At 43.3% G+C, this 27,356-nt stretch overlaps 1 protein-coding gene across 4 annotated transcripts in view; it reads right to left on the reverse strand.

The window, feature by feature from the left end:
- Window positions 1-8,854, reverse strand: part of TIPARP (TCDD inducible poly(ADP-ribose) polymerase) — a 32,557-nt gene extending 23,703 nt beyond the window's left edge. For 2 of the 4 annotated variants that reach the window (XM_002716323.6, XM_089331033.1), the window contains exons 1-2: window positions 8,721-8,854; window positions 5,054-6,010 (exon numbers count right to left, since the gene is read on the reverse strand). In XM_002716323.6, the coding sequence (XP_002716369.1) occupies window positions 5,054-5,970 (917 nt within the window). In that variant the 5' untranslated portion in view covers window positions 5,971-6,010; window positions 8,721-8,854. Of the gene's footprint in view, window positions 1-5,053; window positions 6,011-7,838; window positions 7,985-8,720 lie in introns of those variants that run through there. The other 2 variants (XM_089331031.1, XM_089331032.1) reach the window with 2 other exon arrangements.
- Window positions 8,855-27,356: the final 18,502 nt, after the last annotated feature.

The following is a 27,356-nucleotide window of genomic DNA, read 5'->3' on the forward strand; positions in this document are numbered from 1 at the left end:
ATACACACTATTACCATGAATACGCATTTCTCTTTGTCTTCTTACAGAGTTTCTCTGAAGCCATCTTTCCCCCCACTAGAAACCTTTTATTTAAGGAATACAAACTTCATACATTTCATAATTACAACTTTAGGAACGTAGTGATTCTTCCCACCATACCTGCCCTCTTCCTCCTCCTCCTTCTATACCCATTCTTATTTTTTACCTAGATCTATTTTCAATTTACTTTATACACATGATTAACTCTGTTAAGAGTTCAACAAATAGTATGAAAAAAGAAATTATTCCTCAACAGTGGAGACAAGGGCTGTTCAAAGTCATTGCTTCTCAAAGTGTCAATTTCATTTCTATTAAGATTATCTTTTAGGTGCTCTATTAGTTATCACAGATCAGGGAGAACATATGGTATTTGTCCCTTTGGGACTGAAGCTATCTAATGGTACTGTTTCTTGAGCAGATTAAAAAAAAAAAAAGACTTATACAAGCAATTAGCTACCAAAACCACTCTGCAACTAAGACTATGACAACACTCTATACTTAAATCATTAAGTAAAACTCTACTTTATCAATAAGCATTAATTCCAAAAGAGGAGAAAAAATATTGTCATCTGAGAAAAATTAGCCATGGATTCAGAGTTTGCAGCCTTTTTCTTCCTCCCTACCCTCTTTCTATAAATTCAGAATTATAAATAATAAGTCATATTTTCACCACAGGCAACCTCCAAAACAAAAAGTAAGTATATTCCTTCCTTGTTGTTGGGGGTCAATAATTAGATCAGTCTGGCACACATAAAAATGAATGTAACGTGAAACTGATCTTGATTTCTGTAAGCCAGATTTTTGCAGAACCTCCATCATTTCAATGATCAATTACAAACAGTTGGGGAGGTTCTTGCTAAACTGCTTAGTTCTGTCATCCAATATCATCTTCTACTAAAAATGAGTGCCTAAACTGTTAGACACTGTGTTTTCTTAATCGAAAACACAACATTCAATATTGTTTTCTCAAGTGCATTTGGAATTTGGAAATTCTTCAAGGTTCATCCCATGTGCAAAAGAAGCTTCAGCATCAAATTTGTGAAGTACATACACACAGCTAGTTTCCAGCTGACACCGGTCATTAGTATCTCTAGCTGTATGAAGCAGAGTGAGAAAATAAAGTGGGACTATATCATAACTCCATTACAATGAACCAAATAAGCATTCATTATAGAAATCCTGTTTTACAAGTGATTAGACTATCTAAAAAGCTGGAAGGGATGTGCAAACTTACCCAGCTCACCTTCCTTTCCAATTTCATTTCTGAGAACAAAATGAACATTACACACCTAATTTAAATATTGAATCTGTAACTTTGCAGATCAAGATAAAGAACCTCAACTATTGTTTGAAGCGATGAACTTTTGTGTCTGCTAGAGTCCAAGAACTATGAACTTTCCCCAGTTCCACACAATGAAGTTATTATGGACACAGTATATAATAATGATTTACCAAGCTATATAAACGATTACACTTAATCTTAGCCAAAAGGCTGAGAAGCAATCATACAAACGATTAAAAACAAGTGAGATACAGAACTGTCATTCATTATTCTTGAATCCAAAGACTGTTGGGTCCAAATTGGATGCATACACAGCTGAACACATACTTCCTGGTTGTGTGCAATCTGCACAGATAGACCAGCTTTACAGGCCTGACCACAGAGATTAATAGCTTTAGCCAAATAATGTGGTAACCATGTGAACCTGGGCTGCTCCAGCTTGTTTGTGAATCTCTCAGCAAGGCTCAACATGCCGTTATCTGCATCTTGTTGCCAGGAAACACAACATCGCTTTGGAATACAAGGAAAACCAGGTTGCAATGACCACAGGTCAACTTATCAAAAAGCCTAATTTTTGACACTTAGTTATCTACAATCTTACATTTCTTCTTGTAGTCCACTCAGAACTTTACTAGTAATTGACAGTTAATGCTTTTTGCTATTTTGTTAGAGCAGAACTGATAATCACTAACAATGAAGCAGCAGCAATAGTTGTAATAATAATTCATTTATGCTCTTCCTCTCCCAAGTGTCAGATAAACATCAGTTGACTTCATTAAAACTGATTTGGAAATCAAGCACCCACTGCAACTGCTTTGTAACTAATTCAACAATGCATGCTCATGGGTCTGTATCTATGTCTACTCTTCACCAAAATAATCTTACCAAATAAAATACTCAATATGCTGCTGACCTAAGAGTACCTGGATTTTCTGTGATCAAAATGACTACCTTGCCTCCTCATAGTAACAGAATGTAACGTGTTTAACAATAATCCTGCTAGTTTCTTCCTGACCAAAGCAAATGAATAGAAACTTAATGTACCAAGATGCTCAAGTACTCAGCAGACTGGAAATTCACTTCTCAAGAGTGAAGTGGAAGGCCACTGTTCTGCAGAGTTTTGCAATCTGGAAATGGAAGGATTAGGGTGGCTTTGAGATTATATAAAATTAATTATCCTTGACATAGCAATTAGAATTGCTAGCTCATGGGCAACAGAGATTTTGGACAACATGGAAAGATTTTTTTAGATAAAAAGTGAAATATTTTTCTCTTTCCAATGCTGGCTTTAAAAAAAAAAAGCTGAAAGTACTTGGCTTTTGGATTTTTGCTACCTAAACAAGGGGTAATCTTGAACACATATTACCAAGATAATAATACATTTAGTCAGGAAAACAGCTTTCTAGATATGACCTGACTTTTATCAAGGGGTCTTCTGTGTAACAACTTTGATCTTGGATTTTATACTGCTCATCATCTTACTCCACACTTCTCTCTTGAAACACAAGATGTAAAGTTCTAGCTTCATGTGAATTAAGGTGCTAAAAATTGACCTGTTTACTATGTAAATGAAATACTGAAACACTCAAAGAAAACCATTTAACCAATACTAAATGGAAGCATTAGGAAAAAAAATAGAAAAAAAAAGGCCATATTTCTGTAATCCAACAATGCTCTGGCAGCATGTCAGAATACACAAGGGTGGCATTAGAACTAACAGAATTAGACAACTTGGAAATACCTTACTGCCACTATTTGCTGACTCTCCAGACTTCTGAGTGGTACAAACCAACAAATCTGTGAACAAAGAGACTCTCAAGGAAATTTTTCTCAACTTTTTTGAGTTGCCTTCACAGCATCCAAACTCAGGTGGCATGAACAGTAGTACTCTCTTCCCCCATTTAACTTTAATCCTTAGCCTGTCATACACAAACAGCTACACACTACACATTTTAATTCTTACATGAGAAATTTAGTAATACGAAGATTAATATTTACTATACATTCATTTTTGCACCAACAACTTTATGTTACAACCACATTTTCTTCATTTTAAAGTTCAATTAATGAAGAATTTGGATATGGAAATGCCAGTTCCCTAGTGAATACTGTTCAGGCATTCACATTAAGTGAACACACATATTTTGCATAAAAAAACTCCAGTTTTTTTATATAGGGGATAAACCTATCCAACAACATTCTCCTTTCACTAAGACTCTTTCAGGTTTAAAATAACCCCTGAATTATGGGATAACTTATGTGTAAGATAAATTTAATGGTAAAGACCGGCACCGTGCCTCACTTGGCTAATCCTCCATCTGCGGCACCGGTACCCCGGGTTCTAGTCCCGGTTGAGGCACCGGATTCTGCCCCAGTTGCTCCTCTTCCAGTCCAGCTCTCTGCTCTGGTCTGGGAAGGCAGTGAAGGATGGCCCAAGTCCTTGGGCCCTGCACCCGCATGGGAGACCAGGAGGAAGCACCTGGCTCCTGGCTTCAGATCGACGCAGCGCACAGGCCTTAGCGGCCATTTGGGGGGTGAACCAACAGAAAAGGAAGATCTTTCTCTCTGTGTCTCTCTCTATAAGTCTGCCTGTCCAAAAAAAAAATTTAATGGTAAAAAGGTTTAAAAAGAACTAAAATAGACGTAATGGTGTTTTGGCATTATTAAGAAGTAAGGGAGGGGGCTGGCACTGTGCTGTAATAGGCTAAGCCTCTGCCTGTGGCGCCAGTTTGAGTCACAGCTGCTCCACTTCCAATCCGACTCCCTGCTGATGGCCTGGGAAAGCAGTGGAAGATGGTCCAAGTGTTTGGGCCCCTGCACCCGCGTGGGAGACCTGGAAGAAGCTCCTGGATCAGCTCAGCTCTGGCTGTAGCAGCCATTTGGGGAGTGCACCAGCAGATGGAAGACCTGTCTCTGTCTCTCTCTCTCCATCTACAACTCTACCTCTCAAATAAATAAATAAATCATTGAAAAAACAAAGTACGGGAGAAACTTCTGAATCGTTCACAGAAAGTGTTTACATCTTTCAAAATGAAAGCCACAAAAATCTCCAAATTGGGGCCAAAGTTGTGGCGGAGTGGTTAAGTTGCCATCTTGTGACAATGGCATCCCAGGAGTGCCAGTTCATGTTCCATCTGCTCCACTTCTGAGACAGCTTCCTGCCAATGGCCTGGGAAAAGCAGCAAACAGCCTGGGAAAAGAACGCGATGAAGCTCCAGGCTCTGGCCTGGCCATCAGGCTAGTTCAGCCGTGGTCCAGCCCTTGCCATTGTGGCCATCTGGGCAGTGAACCAGCAGCTGGAGGATCTCTCTCTCTCTCTCTCTCCCTGACTCTGACTTTCAAATAAATAAATAAAATCTTAAAAAAAAAAAAAAAACTCCAAACTACTCAACATTAAGAACTTTAAAATTAGATAAATTAGTATTTGTTATTTAAGTTGTATGATTCACCATGGACTTACTTTCAAAAGTGATTAAAACAGTATTGAACTCACAACGAAGTACAACTTCTCACTCACATGCACATGCAACAGACTGACATTTGAATTGTTTGGTTAGGTAAATACCCTGCATTCAACTACCATGAAAAATTAGGGCAGCATAAAGCCAAAAGATAACAGTGGAAAAGAGGGAAAAACAGTTATTACTGAAAGAAACCATCCTAGCAGGCTTTTAGTCTCTACCTTCTCTAAAGCATTTAACACCATTTTTCCAAGTTGTTATAAATACATACCCATATTTCATCCTCATTCTGTCATTTTCTGGGTTACAGTAAAATCTTTCCAAGTGCTCCTGAGAATCATTGGATACACTCTGCCACTTTTGAGTTGTTGTCCTCTTGATCTGCCAATGATATGGCAAGACAGTGTGATGCTTCAAACAATCCCTGCCATAAATACAAGTGCCTTGCAGAAAGTCCATGCAAATTTCAATTCCATTCTCCTGATGAGTATGGTACTGTAACTGATTCACCAGCTCGAACACAAGGTCAAGGGAAGCTTCCTCACTTTTGTCTTGGAAGAGCTCAGTACTCAATTTATCACTGGTGTCCAATATGTACTGGATTGTAAAACTGTTGTCTTGGAAAACCCCTGGAACATAATCCATGACTTTGTCAATGCAGTCAGGACTAGTAGGAACATCACTTGAAACCGAATGCAAAAGGTCAGTTTGGAAATGCCCTGTTGTAGCATCTGCCACTGTCCCACTGATGGTTTCTGGGGGAAAGCTGTGATCCTGAATTGGAACCACTTGTTCTGGAGCGTGGCCAGAAGGATGGGCATCTGGTATTTGGCCCCGGACATTTGTCCCATCAGGAATCAGGACGGACATATTGTTTTCTGTTGGTGGGCATGATGGATTGATTTCCAGTGGCTTTTTCACCATAGGTTCATGTAAGCTGCTCTCATCTGCATTCTGGTCTCTAGACCTAAAAACTCCATCAAGTGAGCCAGACTCTAGCAAAGTGTTTAATATTGGCCTCAAAGACCTCAGGGTTCCAGTTCCCAGCCTCTTCTGATCCTGCTTTTTCTTAAAACAAGTCTTCAATGGAGTGATCTTCTCAGAGAGTCTCATCTGGCATGAAAAGTCATCAGGAGAAGGAGGCTGCACTACACAGTCTGGCTCAGGTTCCGTGGTTTCCACTTCCATGGTGTGGATTAGCTCCAATTGCTCCTCAGAGTCTAAAACCCTACCAGGAAAGGAAGGAAGATGATCATTTACAAACTGACAACTGAATCCCATTCATTCATTAGAATGTTTTGTTTTGGTCCGTGACTAAGTACTTGAAATCACTCCTGCTGCTCTCTATTTAGTCTTTACAGGTCAGCTTTAATTTCCATTTGAGAAAGCCAGGCTCCAAAGCAGCCCAGACTATTCAAAAACTTACAACAGGTAAAGGCACATGAGTATGTTTCAATAAGTCTTTGGCATTTACTGTGGACTTAATGTACAACAGTTTATAATTCCTCTGGTGTATGGATTTTTACCATAAGGCTAGAAAGAAGTAGGGGGTGAGAAATGTTGAGGTAGAAGTAACTGTTAAATGATGACAGAAGGGAAACCACATCTCTACTCAGCTTTGTGGTTTTCTGCACAGTTGTTTATGTTATCACCTGTCTCGTGAGTTGACAAAAACTTAGTTTTTGTGGGGGGAAAAAAAGTTCACCACCAAATAAAAGATAAACTTCAGAGTTAATTAGTAAGTGAACCTGAGATGTGAGGCTATACATAGGAAACAGGGGCTCTCAACTGAAATGTTATATGAGAGAAAGCCAGGAGTCTGTTAATTATTTCTATATTGAGAAAGTTCCAGTATATTCCAACAATGTTACGGGCTACACCTGCAATCCCCAAAAAACATTACCACTACTGAAGGACTATCATTCTTATCATCAGCAACAACCTGAACACTGTCAAAAGGCAAATACAACTAAATAAAGGGCCCTCCTAGTCTCTGTCTTCATAAAAGTTATGCAGGTACATGCTTTAAAGAAAGCACATGAAAGTAGATTCTAGAAAAATGAAACTAAAGTATAAGATACTCATACACACAAATACTAAAAAAGTTCTTCCAAGAATCAAAAAACCTTGAAAAAAACCCTAAAATTAGAAAATATTTACTGAGATTGTACCAAGTAACAAAGGATGGTGACTGGCAATTAATCCTCTTTTGTCCAACAGAGTGAAAGAGTTATTTGATGCAAGAACCCATGATTTAATCAAGCATTCACCCTAGGTGCCTGATACAGTGCTCAGCACAATGCAGACATTGCGTATTCCATAATATCCATAATTTGTTGGCTTACTGAAGAAAAGGCATTAAATGCTTAGTTCTTTGCTGTTTATGGGTTAACAAAAAATAAAATCAAATCCCCAGGAAAACGAGCATTAAAGATCTAACTGGAGACGTTCATAAAGCTATGTGTAAAAAGAGCGTAATAATATTCAGAAAAATAAAACAGTATATAACAAACTATCAGTACACATGGTAAGCACAAAAGGAAAAGGCAGAAATAGGAGAGAGCGGTGTGAGCTGGCATTATTAGGGAAAGCTTCACGAAGGAGGGATCTGACATGAGACATAAATCAACTGGAAAGCAGCCAAGCCAGGCGTTATTATTCATCATTCGGTGCTCTTGCCTCAAGGCACAATTGGCACAGATTGTGGTATTCCCTCTCCACCACACCAAACCGGCCTGTGCCTTCCCCCACGCACACCACAAACTAAACCACTCCTATCACACCCAATCAAGGCAGAGCAGCCACTAAAGCAATTTTACTTAGACGTGCACGCGCGCGCGCGCACACGCGCACACACACACACACACACACACACGCCCGCACACACACACCAACTTTTCCTGTTCTTGCCCCTTGTCAAACTCGGAAACAAAACTGGGGAGAAGAAGAGAGAACTCGAGTAGTTCCTCAATTAGTTTGCATAACAGAAAAATAAAGATTGGAAGGGCACTTCCTCCAGGGCCCCGCTGCAGGCGACACACCGCGCCACCTCTCACCTCGTGACGCCCATCACACCTTCCATGGAAACCGCCCGCCGCCGCGCGACTCCCGGGCGCCAGCTCGGGTCCGAGCGACGCCTCCTGCCGGCCGCGGCGGTTGGCGCAGCTCGGGGCCCCGAGGCGCCGCCGCTCCGCGCCACGGTGCAGAGGCGCCGCCGGGTCCCGCAATCCCTGGGGTCCCGCGGAGCGTTCCCGCCCCGACAGACGCCCGGGCGCCCCCCACCCCTCAACCAACTTCGAGCCCCGGCGTCCCCGCATCCCCCTCTCCCGGCGCCTTCCACACTGAATTCCGGCTGCACCTCCCGAGGAGCGTCCTGCGACTCCCGGGGGGCTCGCCCAACTCAGCCGCCAAGCGGCCAAGCGAGCGCGGCGGCCGGCTCGCGGGCGGCGAAGCCGAAAAAGTTCACGCGAAAGCCGCCTGCAAACTTCTGGGCTGCAGCCCGGAGCGCGGGGTGCCCGGAAGGCTCCCGCAGCCGCCGCGCCCTCCCCCGGGGCTGCGAAGGGTTCCTCCGCGCCTCAGAGTGCCAGGGTCTGCCCGCAAAGACGCGCCCCAGCCCGCCCGCCCGCCCGCCCTGACGGGCAGGGGCAGACTCTGGCGACCCCGACTAAATCTTCAGCGTCTAAAATCTCCAGCGTCCCATTAGTACACCTGCCAAAGGCTCTGGGTGTGTAAGACGACTTAGAAGTGTAAACGAATCCCACCCTGATACTGACGGGATCGGATCCGAGGGAATTCGGTACAAAGACAGTCTAAAAACCAATTAGCCCGATCTGCCAGAGCCCGGCACTCTCCCGGCGGGGGACCGGGGCCGCGAGGCCAGCGCCCGCCATCCCGACTAGGGTCCCTCGTCCCCTCAGAGCCCACCCGGCGCCCCTTACCTGAACGGGCAGGCTGAGAAAACGGACGTCCAGAGCAGCGTCCGCGCCAGGGGTCGGCACGGAGACGGGTGCCGGCGTCTAGGGGTCGCAGGCTGGCGAAGCGGCGAGCCGCGCACGGGCCATTCCGCCGCCGCGAGCGCAGAAAGGCTGGACCGCGCTCCCGTTCCAGATCGCTCGCCTGTCACCTCGAGCTCTGCTTTAAGTGGCTTCCGGTCGCCTCCTCCCGGCGGCCCCGTCGCGGAGGCGGAGCCTGGGCGGCGGGGGGTGGGGTGGGGTGAGGGGGCCGGGCGCTCAGTGGGTGCCAGGAAGAGGAGGCCCGCCCCCCGCGCGCGCGTGCGCGCTCGCTCGCTCGCTCGCGGGGTGGCGCGGGGGTGTGCGTGCTGCGGCCCTGTGCTCCCGCGAGGGGGCGTGTCCCTTCGCGGGCCGGCGGGGTCCTGCAGGGTCCGCGTCTACGCGCGCCGAGGAGCGCGGGCTGGGAGGGCAGGAGGCGCGCGCTACGTGGGGCGGGCTCCACCTGCCTGCGGACAGATGGAGGGTCACTTTGTTCCAAGTAGACCTGGGCACCCGATGTGAGGGAGGATGTGAAACGGAACGACCCGTTTCGGTGCGGTTGGCTTTGTTTATTTGCCTCCACACGAGACGCTCCCAGCCACGGACGCCGCCCGACCCAGAAAGGAGGCAAACGGCTGCCACCGCGGCTGCCGCCAGACGGGGTCGCCTGCCCCGCGCCGGTTGGGCGGGACGGGCTGCGCAGTATAGCTTAGGGCGTTTGACCGTGGAAGCGCGTTTACGTGTGTTTTCAGGCCCACACACACCATACGGACTTAGTTACTCATTTAACGAACATGTTCCGTCAGAGCGCCAGTTACGGGCCGGGCAAGGCCCCGAAGCGCCCGGGCCCCGTGCCTGGCCTCAGGGCGCTAGCGGAGCACCCAGGGGTCACCGAACTGTACACCGAGTGTGAAATAGCCATTTTTTCTGGATTGTAAAATTCTTTGAAGTGTAACTCCGCGTATTGTATACATTTTCGGTGGTGAGGAAAGAAACACTACATTAAGTTAATATAATTCCTATATATAAATATATATTTAAAATGGGGAGGGATGAGCGCGGGTCAGGGTATCCTGGTAATCCCAGACAGGGATTAATAGGAAAAATCGGGACTTTAGAGGGAACGATGATAGGAACACGGTTCCAAGCCTTTAGTACCCTGTTCTAAATCAGCCTAGGTAGGAACACCAGCGAGGAGTAAAGGGTGGTACCTCCCAGCAGGTTTATTTCAAGTCCATCAAGATAAAACTAAGGTGGAGTTGATGGGGTAGAATTCAGAGGCCGATTGGTTAAAAAACAAGCATCCTTAGCTTTCAAAACTGTATCGAGAAAAGATCTTGATCTGTGACTACTCATACATAGAATTCCCTAGAAGCAAATATTTAAGTTTACCATCTTACTGTTTGCTTTCAATTTGTCTCCGCTGTTTTGTTCCTTTACTTTTCTTTCCTGCCTTCCTTTGGAATTTTTAATTCCATTCTCTTCTAACAAATAGATTGTTACATGTTCTTTATTGTTTTGGTAGTGGTTCAGTTATTTGTTGCTGTGTCCAAACCAAAAACGGAACAACTTAAACCAATAATCCTTATATTTGCTCATGATTCTGAATTGTCTGGCTCAGGAATTCAGTCAGGGCATACTACAAGTGGTTGATCCCTGCTCCACCATGTCTGGGGTGTTGATTAGGGTGTCTCAGATGGCCAGGCTAGGATGGCTCAACAAGGCCATATGTCTTGGGACATGTGGATAGAGATGGAGTCTCATAACAGAGAAGAAGATGAGCGTGGTGTGGAAAATATGAAGATGGAAGCTAAGGATGTTGGAGCACAAAGATGGAAGGTTGTTGGGTTCATTCCTTGTTTTTCTCTACATTGCTTTTCCATGTGGCTGATTTAAGATTTCTTCACACAATGGTAATCCTAAGGTTGCAAGAAGGGATATAAGACAAACTCAATATGCAAACCTTTTCTTGTATCAGTCTTACTCATGTGTCCTTGGCCAGAGCAAGTCATATGACCAAGCTCAGCATCAGTGTGGGATGGAACTTACACAAGACTGTAGACATTGGGGGAAAATGGCTCATGAGGACCACTGAGATTCAAGGCAGATCACCAGAACTCCAATCAGGAATTAATAATTAAAAGTTACTTCCAGATGTAGCTTTTTAGGGTTTCATCTTAAAATCTTTCCTCCTCAGGTCCTGAACTCAAATATTACTTGAGGCAGTTGAAAACTTTAGCTGTTTTATTTTATTTTTTTTTTAATTTTTGACAGGCAGAGTGGACAGTGAGAGAGAGAGAAACAGAGAGAAAGGTCTTCCCTTTGCCGTTGGTTCACCCTCCAATGGCCACCGCGGCTGGTGCGCCGCGGCCGGCGCAACGCACCAATCCGAAGCCAGGAGCCAGGTGCTTTTCCTGGTCTCCCATGGGGTGCAGGGCCCAAGGACCTGGGCCATCCTCCACTGCACTCCCGGGCCACAGCAGAGAGCTGGCCTGGAAGAGGGGCAACTGGGACAGAATCCGGCGCCCTGACCGGGACTAGAACCCGGTGTGCTGGCACCGCAAGGCGGAGGATTAGCCTATTGAGCCACGGCGCCGGCCAGCTGGTTTCTATCTTGGTTATTTTTTTATTAAGATTTATTTATTTTTTTTTATTTGAAAGTCAGAGTTACACAGAAGAGAGGCAGAGAGAGAGAGAGAGAGAGAGAGAGGTCTTCCATCCACTGGTTCACTCCCTAAATGGCCTCAATGGCTGGAGCTGCACCCATCCAAATCCAGTAGCCAAGAGTTTCTTCCGGGTCTCCCACATGGGTGCAGGGGCCTAAGGACTTGGGCTATCTTTCACTGCTTTCCCATGCCATAGCAGAGAGCTGGATTGGAAGTGGAGCAGCTGGATCTCGAACCAGCGCCCATATGGGATGCTGGCGCTTCAAGCCAGGGCGTTAACCCACTGTGCCACAGCCCTGGCCCCTCTATCATGTTTTGATAACATTTTTTTTTTTAATTTGAAAAGCAGAGAAAACAGAGAAAGAGACCCCTTCCATCTGCTGCTTCACTCCCCTGAATGCTCCTAATAGACAGGTCTGGATCAAGCTGAAGCCCGCAGCCAGAACTCCATCCTGGTCTCCCATATGGGTGGCAGGGACCCAGTTAAGTACTTCAGCCATCATCTGCTATCTGTCCAGGGGATATGCATTAACTAAATTGGATAGGAGGCCAAAGCAGGACTCAATCCCAGCCACTCGAAATATTGGATGCAGCAGATTCAAGTGGTGGCTTAACCAATTGCATGACAAGGCCTGCATTGTAGCTATCTCTCTACTATTGCTTTTGAAATGTCAGTTTCCTCAAAGGGGAAAATGCCACCAAATTCTGCACCCAACACTCTTGGATTGGCACCAGTGCTGTGGCATAGCAGGTAAAGCCCCTGCCTGTCATGCCGACATCTCATATGGACGCTGGTTTCAGTCCTTGCTGCTCCACTTCTGATCCAGCTCTCTGTTATGATCTGGGAAGGCAGTATAAGATGGCCCAAGTCATTGGGCCCTGCACCCAAGTGGGAGACCTGGAGGAAGCTCCAGGCTCCTGCTTTGGATCGGTCCAGCTCTGGCCGTTTCGGCCATTTGGAGAGTGAACCAGAGGATGAAAGACCTCTCTTGCTCTTGCTCTCACACTCTGCCTCTCTGTAATCCTGCCCTTCAAATAAATAAATAAATCTTTTTTTTAAAGAAACCTACATATGCAACTATATGACTTATACATTTGTATACTTTTTATATGAGGTCCTAAGCCATTTAATTATTTTTAAATATGTTTATAGGCTGGAAATATTTTAATTTCCAAATTTTCCTTTTATTGCTCATTTCTGTTATTACTGTCTGCTGATGTGCCTTACTATAACAATTCAGTTCAGTAGAGTACTTCCCCTGAACAATGTATTAATATAAAAGTTAAGACTTCTTACTTGAAATTTCAAGAGATGCAAAGCCTCCAGTTTTCACTTTCATTAACAGTAAATGCTTATGTAAATATCAACATTGTGTTGCTTTCAGCTTTTTGCAATTATTAGTTAGAGTTAATTCCCTAACATCCTCTGGTAGAGATTCAAACATTTCTGGTTACCACCTCAAGAAGGAAACTGACTAACATGGCATGACTCAGCTCAATGAAGGACCTGAGATTTGAAAATAGTCTTTGTCTTTTAGCAATGCTGTACGGAGATCAAGTGGAGAGTACAGCCAATTTGCATAAATGGTGAACTGACAAGTCCTTATCTATGAGTGCTCAGTCCAAGCTATAATGTGTAATATAACTGTGTATAAAGGCAATCTATATTTAACTAAAAAGAATTTCCTATTTGCATGTATCCAATAGATCCAAAGTAAAAGGAAATTCAAACTGTTATTATCTAGGCAACTGACTTCCATTTTTAAAGATTTATTTATTTATCTATCTATCTGAAAGGCAGAGAGAGATTCATTCCTCAAGTGACAGTAACAGCTGGTCTGGGCCGGGCTGAAGCCAGGATCCAGAAACTCCATCCTGGTCTCCTGCCCAAGAGTTTAGGACCTCTTCCACTGCATGCAGGAAGGGGAATTGAAAGCAGAGCAGGGGCTGGAGCTGTGGCATGGCAGGTAAGGCCGCTACCTGCAGTGCTGGCATCCCATATGGGTGCCGGTTCAATTCCCGGCTGCTCCACTTCCGATTGAGCTCTTTGCTATGGCCTGGGAAAGCAGTAGAAGTAGAAGATGGCCCAAGTGTTTGGGCCCCAGCATCCACATGGGAGACCCAAAAGTTCATGACTCCTGGCTTTGGATCAGCCTAGCTGCGGCTGTTGTGGCCATTTGGGGAGTGAACCGCAGATGAAAGACCTCTCTTTCTCTCTGCCTCTGCCTCTCTGTAACTCTGCCTCTCAAATAAATAAATAAATATTCAAAAAAAAGAAAAAAGTTTACATAAACAATTTTAAAAAGAGGGAAACACCCCAGGACAAATTAATCAAATAATGTATATTGTTTTAAAAAATTAAAAAAGGAAAGTGAAACAGATAAAATATGACTAGAATGAACTCTAAAATGCTTAAGCAAGCTCACAAACTGAGATTTGCATTATAAATTGCCTAAATATGTTCTGTACTGTTATTTACTCAGTATCCATGACAGTCAAGTGTACTCTTTTAATTCCTTCCAGTTTTGAACCTGTTGAATAACTCTCACAGCACAAGCTGAAAGAGCTGTCTGATCTAATAGTTTGGGGTCATTATGAGATTATGCCCTCAGAGAAGTCCCCAAATGTTTTCCTGACAGTTTATTCAGCTGATTCAACACACATTTATTGGGTGTGCATTAGTGACTGAGACAGTCTCCACTTTCTGTTTCTTACAGTGAACTCCATGAACTGATCATCCAGAATCACTGGTGGAAGCTTATTGCAAATTCCCCAGCCCCACCCTAGACCTCTTGAGTCAGAATCCCAGAGAACAAGCAGGCAGATTCTGCCCTTTGAAGAAGTTCCCCAGCTTCCTGCTGCTTTGAGAATTTACACTCTGGGGCTGGCCCTGTGGTTTAGTGGGTAAAACCTCTGCCTTCCATGCTGGCATCCCAGGGATGCCGGTTTGAGTCCTGGCTGCTCCACTTCTGATCCAGCTCCCTGCTAATGTGCCTACAAAGGCGGTGGAAGATTAACATATATTAGTCAGCTTTTTGGTTTATTTGTGACAAATTTATAAAGAGTAAAGCTGTAATTTAACTCACAGTTTTGGATGTTCAAGGCCAAGATGGAATCAGCCTCACTGGTTCTGCCCCTGGTGATGGTGTCTCTAGGAAGCACAGATCATCACAGGGCAGGAGACAGGGAGCAACTATATTTCTGTATATGTCTGTCTCTCTCCAAATAAAGCCGTCAGGATTCAGTGATGAGCTCCACATTACCAAACCATTCCAATCTAATCATTTTCCAAAGGCCATCTCCAAAACTCATAATTGGATTAAATTTTCACCATCTTAGTATTTTTTTAAAAAAAGATTTATTTATTTATTTGAAAGAGTTACACAGAAGGAGAGGCAGAAAGAGAGAGAGAGGTCTTCCGTCCGCTGGTTCACTCCCCTATTGGCCACAATGGCCGGAGTTGGCGCTGATCCGAAGCCAGGAGCCAGGAGCTTCTTCAGGTTCTCCCACGCGGGTGCAGGCCCAACTCCTTGGGCCATCTTCTACTGCTTTCCCAGACCATAGCAGAGAGCTGGATGGGAAGTGGAGCAGCCGGGTCTCGAACCGGTGCCCATATGGGATGCCAGCACTGCAGGCGGTGGCTTAACCCGCTACGCCACAGCACTGGCCCCATGAGTACTCATTTTCACCCAGGCTGAGACCCAGTTCACTGAGGCACAAACTTCTGTTCTTCCACTTATTCTTCATCTTCTCCCTGCCCCTTTAAAAAAAAAAAAAGAAGAAGAAGATTCTGTTTTGTTTTGAGATATAGAAGAGTGAGACAGAGAACTCCCATTCTCTGGTTCATTCCCTAAACTCCCACAAGGTAGAGCTTGACTGGACTGATGAAGAAAGGCAGAAACACAATCTAAGTCTCCCGTGTAGGTAGGGACCAAACTATTTGAGCCAGCACTTTCTGCTTCCCAGGGTGCATTGCAGGAAGCCGGAATTGGGAACTGAGTCAGGACTCAATTCCAAGCACTCAGATATGAGATGCAGGTGCCCCAACCAGCAGCTCAATTGCTAGGATAAATGCCCTTCCTTTTTCTCAAATTTTATATTATCATGAGACATTCTGGGCCATGAATAGTTCTGATTTTTGCTATTTTGCTATTGGCTTTGCAAAGCCAACAACCACCTCTGTGGTAAAGACTTTTTCCAATACTTGACAGAATGCAGGAATTGAATTCCTTGGTAGCCTTGGTCAGTTGCACTGCATGGACTCATACACATAGCATAAATTTTCATGTTAATGTCCAACCTCAGTATAGTGAGGAGATTGTTCTGAAGTCCACCTGCCTTTCACCTCTAACTCACCCACCAGGCAAACAGCTCCTAAACCAGGGGTTTTCAACCTGGCCTCTACATGAGAATCACTTGAGCCACTTTTTTGTTTGTTTGTTTGTTTAAAGATTTTATTTATTTACTTGAATGTCAGAGTTACAGAGAGGCAGAGGCAGAGAGAAAGTCTTCCATCCACTGATTCAATCCCCAAGTTAAGCCGATCCAAAGCCAGGAGTCAGGAGCTTCTTCCGGGTCTCCCATGCGAGTGCAAGGGCCCAAAGACTTGGACCATCTTCCACTGCTTTCTCAGGCCACAGCAGAGAGCTGGATTAGAAGTGGAGCCGCTGGGACTTGAACTGGCACCCATAGGGGATGCTGGCACTGTAGGAGATAGCTTTACCCTCTATGCCACAGTGCCAGCCCCGAGAATTACTTGAGCCACTTTAAATATATGTCTGTTTCCAATCTATACAGAAGGTCAATCTAATCAGAATTTCTCAGGTCTAGCCTGTACATTGGACACAAATTATGTCTTACCTTTTTCCTTTGCACCTAGTTTAGCATTTGACGTATGTCACATAGTTAATGATCCCATTCATTCATTCACTACATATTTATTGTGCATTTGTGTTCTGGGAGTTTCTAAGTACTAAGAACACAATAGAGAATAAAATAAATGGCCAATTCTTATCAACATTCTAATGGAAAGATCAGATGACAATGAAAGCTATAAAAATAAAATAAAATAAAATAAAAATAAAATAAAACATGGTAAGGGTAGGATAACCACATGCTTTATCAAACAAGATCATTTTGTGAATAATATTCACAATTATGTCAGTACAATACAGATAAAAACCAGAGCTGTCTTGGATAAACTGATACATATGGTCATTTTATATAATCTGTTAGGGAGTACTGTGGGAATGAGAATGGGGTGTTTTTAAATTTTTTAAAAACAAAAAGAAATGTGCTGTTCAGGAAAGACCTCCTTAAAAAGGAAATATTTAAGCAGAAGCTTGCAGAAAATGAAAGAGAAAGCCACAGAGATATTAAAGGAAGAGCATTCCTGGATAGCACGTGTAAAGGCTCCGAGGTAGGGACCAGCTTGCTTAGAGGGAAATCACGGAAGTCGATTTGATTGGAGCGGAACTGAACAAATAAGAGCTGTTGATGAAGTCAATGGGGTGGTTAGAGACCAGATCTTGTAAGGTTGTTTTTTTTTTGTTTGTTTGTTTTTTAGATTTATGTATTTATTTATTTGAAAGGCAGAGATACAGAGGGAGAAAGAGGTAAGGGAGAATGAAAGCAAGAGCTAGAGAGAGAGGAAGAGAGGGAACCTTCTATCTGCTGGTTCACTCACCAAATGGCAACAATCGGGCATTTGGGTAGAGAGTGCTTGGGACATCTTCCACTGCTTGCCCAGAGGATCAGAAGTGGAGCAGCTGGGACTCAAACCAGTGCCTACTTGGGATGCCTTCCCCTGCAGGCAGAGGCTTAACCTCCCAGGCCACAGTGCCGGCCCCTCAGGAGGTCTTCTAGTCTTACAATAAGGACTTTGGATGTTACTTCAGACAGAAATCCATATAACTTACACTGGAAAAGGATCCCTCTGGTGGCTATATGGCAGGGGCCTTGTAGGTTAGAAAGGGTGAAAACGGGAAGGTGAGTTAACCGTCCAGGCAGGGCCATGGGGAGTGACGGTTAGATTCTGCACACCGGCTCAGGTAGAGCTGGGAGGATTTGTTGTTAAATAGAATAGTATGAGGTTAAACTGAAGAGCCAGGGGTGATGACTCAGCTTTTAGTTTGAGGAACTAGAAGAATGGGGTTGTGAGATTGTTTTGAGGGGCTGGTGCTGTGGTGTAGCGAGTTAGGTCGCTGCCTGCAGTGCCGGCATGCATATGGGCGCCGGTTCGAGACCCAGCTGCTCCACTTCCCATCTAGCTCTCTGATGTGGCCTGGGAAAGCAGTTAGAAGATGGTCCAGGTCCTTGGGCCCCTGCACCCACGTGGGAGACCCAGAGGAAGCTCCTGGCTCCTGGCTCCTGGCTTCTAATTGGCACAGCTCCGGCTGTTGCAGCCAATTGGGGAGTGGACCTGCAGATGGAAGACCTCTTTCACTCTGCCTCTGCTCTCTCTGTGTAACTCTTTCAGATAAATAAATAAATCTTAAAAAAAAAAAAAGAGAAGAGAGAGAGAGAGAGAGAGATTGTTTTGGGATAGTGAAGATTGTGGGAGGGATGAGCTTTCAGGAGAAAGGAGAAGCAAGAGTGTAGTTTTGAGTATGTTAGAATTGTAACGTTAGATATCCAAATGGAGAAGTCAATAGGCAATTGGATGATGAGCTCTAGGGTTTAGGAGAGATGTTATAGCTACTGCTACTGGGACTGCCGCTGTGGCATGGTGGGCTAAGCCTCCTACTGCAGCGCTGGCATCCCATATGGGCACCAGTTCGAGTCCTGGCTGCTCAACTTCCAATCCAGCTCTCTGTATGGCCTGGGAAAGCAGTGGAAAATAGCCCAAGTGTTTGGGCCCCTACACCTGTGTGGGAGACCTGAAGACGCTCCTGGCTCCTGGCTTTGGATCAGCACAGCTCTGGCTGTTTGGGGAGTGAATCAGCAGATGGAAGACTTCTTTTTCTCTCTCTCTACCGCCATGTAACCTTGCCTTTCAAGTAAGTAAAATAAATGTTAAAAAAAAAAAAAAAGCTGCTACTGTTATCTACAAATGTTCCCATTTCTAAATCTACATTGGCTCCTCCATGTGACATATAAGTTAATTAACAAGGCTTCAATGTGTATATTTTAAAAGAAGAATAATGGTCAGTATTCAGTGCTTGTAGAGGGGAAAGATTTACTTTCCCAAAGCTCAGAAGTGAGGAATTGCCCAGTAGTGTGTCCACTCAGTTCATATTTTCATATTGCCAACAGAGCCAAATTGTAATCCCTAAAAACATGAGCTAATTTAAAGTCCCCATTACCCAACTGTGACCTGACTACCCCATTCAGGGAAGCTGACTGAATAAGAAATGACTTTGAGGCTAAAGAAGTGAAACAGTTGACATTTATATGTCCTGTAGGTCTAAAAAAAGAAAAATAGCTGGGTCAAGCATATTAAAACATGAACATAAAAAATTGATACAGCCTTGTGCAAGTTTTTAGTAATGTAAGCTAAATCTGGCTTTAAAACAAAAACTTAGAGCATCAATTAGAGTTTCCATCCTTTATTGGCTTCTTGCCTGTGGACTTTAAAGAAGCAACTGTCTTATTTTCAAATATAAAATAGATGAAAATGTACCATACCAGAAAAATCTATAATATACACAAAAAAATCTGCAACACTATTTACTGTGTATATTATTTTGACTTCATCACCTACCTGAGAGGCGTTGGTTTACATTTTCACTTTCTGAAGAGTTAGCTGAATTAGAAATCAAGGCCCTAAATGGCTTTTTCTCCATCAACAGTGTGTTTCTGTTGAAATTAAGGTAATCTCTTGGTTTGAAAGTTTTGCAAAGCCACCAAAAACAATATTTCTTTAGTTAAAAATGACTACTGAAATGAAATCAATGTTATCATAACAGAAATGGAAACTGAAACTGTTTTTTTATTATTCCTCAAAGTTAAAAGCCATAAAATTTAGTGGCATCAACCGAACTTTAGGTATAGACTTTCTGGTGGAAATAAATGTACTAGTTGCACAGGTAAGTGACCCAGAAAAAAAATCTTGTTGATTGACATAATTTTTATTCATTCCTCGATTTTGTTGAGTGCCTGATTTTATTGGGTGCCTGCTGCAGGTAGTGGTTGGGCATGCAAAGTCTGAACAAAAAAGAACATCTACGCCTTCGTGTAGCACACGGGAAAAGACTTATTACTCAGATATCACGCAAATCAACATAGATTGCTGTGAAGAAGTGCAAGTTGCCATGACTGAGATCTGACCTAGAGTAGGGAAGCCAGGAATGCTTTCTTGGGGAAGAAATCTTTAGCTGAGCTCTGGTGATTAGGTAAACAGCAACTAAACTGAAAGGAGATGGGTGGGAGCAGTAAACAGTCGTCAAGAGATGGCAAGTGAAAAGAATTGTGAAGGTGTAGTGTGCAAAAGAGAGCTAATGTGTCTGGGAAAGAGAAAGTGAGAGGGAGTAGCTGGGGATGATTTGGGAATGTAGATCTTCATGCCTAATGAAAGATACTAAAGAAAAACGGAAGTCATTGGAATGTTTCAATTAGGAAAGTGACATGATCCTATCTTATGTATTTATTTTTTAAAGTTGATCTATAGTAAAGAGATCTTTCACTTCTGATAAGGGATTAGGCAATTCAGGCTAACACTCTTACCAGGAAAACCCACAAAACTTGGACCAAATAGTTTTAATATCACTCAGAGCTAACATGACAATGAAGAATTCAGTGAACAAGGTGTGAGAGAAGGAAACTCAGAGAGATTAGGAGAGAATTTAGAGTCATTCTTCCCCCAAGAGATGGCTATGAAGCTGAACACAATTTTTGACAGACTAATAGAAATAAGGGTATAAAACTGAAGTGCAAGGAAGGTCAAGAGAAGTGACAGCAGGGTTTAGGTTGGGACCCAAAGGACCTAGGTAAACACCAGATTAACTAATCCACCCAGAAGGCTGAGCCTTCCCCCTTCAGATCCTCTCAGGTCTTCCAATTAGATTGGATTAAAGTGATCCAGAATTGCTATTGGCTTTAACCTTGTGCCAGAAGTGATTGTAAATACTCTTTGCAATATAACACTCTTCTAGGCCTCAAACTATTTTTATAATTATCCAAATGCAGTATCTGGCACTCAATGAAAATAAACAGGTAAAGGTTCACAAACCGATGGCACAGATCAATGACATCAAAGCCAAATTGAAGATCCCCCTATTTGAATATTTGAATAATAAAAAAATAATGAGGATAAGTCATTATATTCATAATTCATAAAATATTGAATAAAAAGGGAAAGCAATGATACTATAAAAATAGCTGGTAAAAGAGAAGGCAAAGCTCTTTTTACCAAAAGAATGTCAACTAGTAAGTGTAGACACATTGATGGGATTAGAAAACCACCATCCAAATAATAACTGAAGGGTGGGTAGAGACCTGTGCTGTGGCATAGCTGGTAAAGCCGCCACCTGCAGTGTCCGCATCCATATGGGCACCAATTTGAGTCCCGGCTGCTCTACTTCCAACCCAACTTTCTGCTATGGCCTGGGAAAGCAGTAGAAGATGGCCCGGGTGCTTGGACCCCTGCACCTGCATGGGAGATTTGGAAGAAGCTTCTGTCTCCTGGCTTTGGATCAGAGCAACTCCAGCTGTTGCCGCCATTTGGGGGTTGAACCAGCGGATGGAAGATCTCTCTCTCTCTCTCTCTCTCTCTCAGCCTCTGCCTCTCTGTAACTCTCCTTTTCAAATAAATAAATAAATCTTAAAACATACAAACAAACAAAAAAAAAAGGTAGGTATTTGATGCCACAGTTAAGATGCCTGCATTCCATATCAGAATGCCTGAGTTTGAGTCCTGACTGTGGTTCCGATCTAGCTTCCTGTTGATGTGTACCCTGAGAGGCAGTAGGTTATGACTCAAGTACTTGAGCCACCACCACCCACATGGGAGACCCAGTTTGAGTTCTGGGCCTGGCTCAACCCCTTGTTATGACCATTTGGGGAATGAAACAGTGGATAGAAATTCTCACTGTTTCTGTCTCTCTGCCTTACCAATAAATAAAAAATACTAAAAATAATTGTTAAGGAAAGGATCATCAATGGATGCTAACACCCATAAGTGAAAGTTGGAAAATATTCATGTAGTCTAGAAGGTATCCCTTATACATTATTCAATATTAACAAAAATAAAGAGATAATCCAATAATAGAGGAAACTAACACATAACCACATCAAAGCAAAATGATCCAACTTAAAATGACTACAATAGGACAAGTGGACATTATGCACCTTCTAATATTGATGAACAGAGAACAGACCATCCTCTATGTAGTTTTGTTGCCAAAAATATTTAATCTGAAGTTAATCATGAGGCAATAATGTGGCAAATGATAGGATATTCTGCAGAACTCTTTAAAAAAATCAATGTTGCTTCCTGTAGGACATCTACATCCTAATTTTTCACAATGTTGTTAAATTTACTTCCAATAAGTGGTCCTGGTTGTATATCTAGAATTTTTCTAATGGTGACAGTGTCAAAATTTCCATGATTAGCTATTTCTTCTACGGATCTGTTAATGTTTGATTTGGGTTTCACTTCTGATGTTATCATTTTTCATTTCTTTCCTGTATTCTGATGTTTGTTGGCCAATTCCTCTTTGGAAAATCCATTTTTATAATATGTCAAATGAGTTTATTACTGGGAGATAAGAAGTCAACACAATTGCATGATTTGCTGTCTATGTATGAACTGAACAACAGGTAGGCAACAACTAATCACTGACAGATTTTTGAAAAAAGTGCCATGATTGGTCACTGCCACTGATCATGCGGTCATCTGTTAATTATGTAGTGATTTTGTAACTGCTGTTCTAGTAGTGAGGTTTGTACTTTATGTAATTAGTTAATATAAATTGGTAACTGAAATTTGATTCATGTTGGGTTAAGTGCATATTTGTGCATGAAACTGTTGGTGGAAAACAGAATTGAAAAATAAAAATAAAAAATACAAACTTTATTTTTCAACATAAACTTCATAAAGTTCAAGATAATACCAGCCATTTAGACTATCCCTAAAGAACCGAAATTCCTGAGAATTTAACAATGTCAATGCAGTCTTTACCATACTGTTATCTGAAGAAAGTAGGGGCCCTTTAAATAGTTTCAAAGATTAGTAAACAAGGGGGCCAGCGTTGTGGCATAGCAGTAAAGCCGTTGCCCATGATGTCAGTATCCTGGTTCTGGTTGCTCTGCTTCTGATCCAGCTCCCTGCTTATGTGTATAGGAAAGCAGCAGAGGTTAGCCTGAGTGCTTGGGCCCCTGCTTCCACATGGGAGACCCAGACATAGTTCCAGGCTCCTGGCCTTGGCTTGGCCCAGTCCCACCTGTTGTGGCCACTGGGGGTGGGGGTGGGGGGTGGGGGTGACCCGATAGGTTGAAGTTCTCTCTCTCTACCTTTTCCCCTATCTCTGTAAATAAATCTTTTAGAAAAGAAGGTTAGGAAACAGGAAGTCAGAAGGAACCAAATCAGGACAAGATAATTGCCTAATGATTTCCTATTGATACTCATGCAAAATTGCCTATGTTTCACAAAAGGAATGAACAAGAGCATTATCAAAGTGGAGAAGGACTTTTTGTGAAGCTTTCCTGGGCACTTTACTGCTAGAGCCTTGTCAAAACCCTCTCTTAATAAGTAGATGTTATTGATCTATGGCTATCCAGAAAGTCAACAGGCAAAATGCCTTTAGCATCCCAAAAAGCTGGTTACCACGCCCTTCTCTCTTGACCAGTCTGCTTTAGGCTTTTACTGTACTACTTCCACTTCTTGGTAGCCATTGCATTGATTGTGCTTTGTCTTTAGATCATACTGTTAGAGCCGTGTTTCATCTTCTGTTATAATTCTTTAAAGAGCTGCTTCAGGATCTTGATCCCACTGGTTTGAAATTCCCATTGAAAACTTTGCTCTTATCCACAGCTGATCTGAGTCCTTCAGTTTTGGCATGCCTTGAGCAGAAAGCTTGCTCCACTTTAATTTTTCAATCAGATTTGTGTAAGCTGACCCAGTTGAGATGGCCATTGTTTCTGCTGTTAATTGTCCATTCTCTTCGATCAGGGCACAAAAAGGTTAATATTTTCTTCATGAATTGATGTGAATAGTCTGCTGCTGTGTATGTTTTATAAGATTTATTTATTTATTTTCTGAAAGAGTTACACAGAGAGAGAAGGAGAGGCAGAGAGAGAGAGAGAGAGAGAGAGAGAGAGGTTTTCCATCTGCTGGTTCACTCCCGTTTGGCCTCAATGGCCAGAGATGTGCCAGGAGCCAGGAGCTCCCTCCGAGTCTCCCATGCCAGTGCAGGGCCCCAAGGACTTGGGCCGTCTTCTGCTGCCTTCCCAGGCCATAGTGATGCTATGTATTTTTTTTAAAAGCATTTATTTATTTATTTGAAAGGCAGAGTTACAGAGAGAGAGAGGAGGAGAGACAGAAAGAGATCTTCCATCTGCTGCTTCAGTCCTCAAATGGCCACAACAGCTGGGGATGGGCCAGGCCGAAGCCAGGAACCTGGAACTCCGTCTGGGTCTCTTACATGGGTGGCAGGGGCCCAAAGATTCGGGCCATCTTGTTGCTTTCCCAGGTGCTTTAGCAAGAGCTGGATGAGAAGCAGGGAAGCCAGGACTTGAACCAGCACCCATTTGGCAGCGGTTAACAGTGCCACAACACCAGCCCTGATACTGTGGGTTTTACTTCAACATTATCTTATACCATCTTAAAATGAGACCTCTTTGTAAACTGCTGATTTCTTTGGGGGCATTATTCCCGTAAACTTTAAACAAAGCCTCAATGATCTTGTTACCATTTTCCAAACAAGCTTCATCATCAATTTGACATTTTTTTTCTTGCTTCAAGTTTAGCAGAATCCATGTTGTTGTTATGGGGGCTATTTTCAAATGATATCTTTTCCTTCTTAGTGTCTCACGCTAGATCCTGCTCAGACAAGTTGTAGCAACTTGTTATTTTGGTGCAAAACAATTTTCAAATCCATGCATAGTTTTCGCATCAGATGCATTTACCATGAACTTATTGACAACCCCCGTACTTAGATGTGTATGTGAATCTAGATAAAAGCTACACAGATGCCCATTTGATTACTCATTCAGTTTTTCTATAAATTTACAGTTTATCATAACAAAAGGTGGGAGTGGGCATTGGGAAGGAGGAAGGTCATGAGGAAACAAAACTGCACTAGAAAATCTAGGGAAATACTAAACAATAAAAACAGACCAATAGGGGACCAACAGGGACATTAAAAAATGAGGTAAAGGGCCTGGCGCTATGGTGAAGTAGGTTAAGCATCCCATATGGCTGCCAGTTCAGGTCCTGGCTGCTCCACTTCCGATCCAGCTCTCTGATTTGGCCTGGGAAAGCAGTGGAGGATGGCCCAAGTACTTGGGCCCCTGCACCCACATGGGAGACCAGGAAGAAGCTTTTGGCTCCTGATTTTGGATGGGCCCAGCTCCAGCTGTTGTGGCCATTTTGGGGAATGAACCAGTGAATGGAAGATCTCTCTGTTTCTACCTCTCTCTCTCTGTAGCTCTCCCTCTCAAATACATAAGTAAATCTAGGAAGGAAGGGAGGGAGGGAGGGAGGGAGGGAGGAAAGAGGCAGGGAAGGAGGAAGGAAGGGAGGGAAGGAGGAAAGGAAGGAAGAGGAGGCCGGCACTGTGGCTCACTTGGTTAATCTTCCGCCTGTGGCGCCGGCATCCCTTATGGGCACTGGGTTCTAGTTCCGGTTGCTCCTCTTCCAGTCCAGCTCTTTGCTGTGGCCCGAGAGGGCAGTGGAGCATAGCCCAAGTGCTTGGGCCCCTGCATCCACTTGGGAGACCAGGAAGAAGCACCTGGCTCCTGGCTTCAGATCGGCGTAGCACCAGCAGGTCGTAGCAGCCACTTGGGGAGTGAACCAACAGAAGGAAGACCTTTCTCTCTCTCTCACTGTCTATAACTCTACCTGTCAAATGTAAAAAAAATTGAAAAAAAAGAAAAAGAAAGAAAATGTGGTGAAATCAGAGTGGCTGGGTTTGCATCTCACTTTACTCACCAACCACATGATCTCAGAGATATTGTGTAACCACCTTGAATCTGTTTCTCCTTTAAAAATAAAGAATGCTATCTACTTCATAAGGTAATATAGAAGTTTAAATAAGTTGCACTTATCAAGTACTTGTAGTGGTGTGTATTAATTTGTAAGCGTGAGCTGTTGCAGGTTTATTAAGATAGGACAGACTTTGGATACTAAGGATAAGAATATAGAAGTTTTTTTTTTTTTTTTTTTTTTTTTTTTTTTTAAGAATCTAGCAGGAGAAGGTTTAAGGTAGAAGAAGATATAATTATTGGTGTGTGGTTGAGAACTTGGGAGGATGTGGGAGACCCAGATGGAGTTCCTGGCTCCTAGCTTTGGCCAGGCCCAGCCCCAGTTGTTGTGGCCATTTTGGGAAGTGAACCAGAGGATAGAAGTTTTCTCTTTCTGTCTCTCCTTCTCTCAATTACTCTGCCTTTCAGATAAATAAATAAATCTTAAAAAAATAAAAATAAAAAAAGGAGGTAGAAGGAGATAGGAACCCGAGAAGTTGGTATTGTACTAAAGAAGGAGCAATTTCTATTCTAACAGGAGAGAAAGAAAGAATAGAATGGGAACTAGTGTAACTCGGGTGGTATATTTGCCTCAAAGAAGGAGTTACATTGAATGATTTCTGCATTTTTTAATAAATAAGAAGTAAGACATTTTCTGGGGTGAGCAGCACAGTAGGGGATTAGAGAATAAGAAAAGACTGGAATACTTGAAATGGTTCTTGTGAAAAACAAGACAGCCAGTTGGCCAAAGAACATAGTAAGATTGCTGGCATTGCTGAGTCCAGAGTTAGTGACCTTAAAATTATTACTGTAGCAGTCTACTCTTTTGTGTTTCTTACTCATAGTCCTCAGTTACCTTGGTGTAGGCATGGGGAATGTGGGCCACTGAGTTAATTCAAGATTGAGGGTTTTTTCTAGATTGATGTGAGGAAAAGAAACCAGGAAATTGATTTTATTGGCCGAGATATTACTGAAAGTATGGACCACAGAATATACCTAGGAGCAAATTAAAAGCAGGAGAGGCTAGTGATGAGAAAGAAAGTAAAGGGAAGTATGACTGAGGGAAGGGTCCCCTTGAGGTCATTTTAATGGTCCCAAAGAAAATTGTTTAATAAGTAAGCTAGCCATTTCCCAAATTAGGGAGCACTGCGCCATGTAAACAGGATGTTCAATGGGGGCTGTTTCTGTTTTAATTTCGGCTAAGGCCCTAAAGTCTGAGAGGAAAAACAACTGATACAAAAGTGAGGAGCTCTACCACCTTTGCGAGACTTGCAAAGGAAGGTTCAAACTTATTTTTGTAACCTTTAATCCATTGCCTGCCTAGAGTACCTACAAGCAATAGAACTGAAAAATTTGAGAATTGTTAGAGTGTCTTTATTTTTTTTCTTGGCCTCTTTCCTGGGATAAAGAAGTGGTGCTCCTTTCTCTTCAAGTCAAATGAGGGGGATACTTTATGGAAACTACCAGGAGCTTTGAATGTGCCTGTGGAGTTTGAAGAGCGTGAAAGACTGGTAAGAGCAGCTCTGAGCAGATCACAGAGTGGGAGGTGAGGGCGCACTGGGAGCAGGCTCTATATCCACGGCAATAAGACAGGGCCAGCTGTGAGCCTGTGGCCCAGACAGCCTGGAAAACTCAAAAGCTGGCTGGAGGGAAGATGTGACCACAGGGGAGGGAGTGGCCACCAGATGGCCAGGGCCCATGGAAGAAATTGTAGGAAGAGAGCAAGAGGAATATCATCATCTCCATCATGGGGATATAGTTGGGTGTTCTCAGGAGAGTAACTCCCCCAAACCTGCAA

Source organism: Oryctolagus cuniculus, chromosome 4 (assembly GCF_051225735.1).
Source record: "Oryctolagus cuniculus isolate XC-2025 breed Fujian yellow rabbit chromosome 4, ASM5122573v1, whole genome shotgun sequence".
Taxonomy (NCBI): domain Eukaryota; kingdom Metazoa; phylum Chordata; class Mammalia; order Lagomorpha; family Leporidae; genus Oryctolagus; species Oryctolagus cuniculus.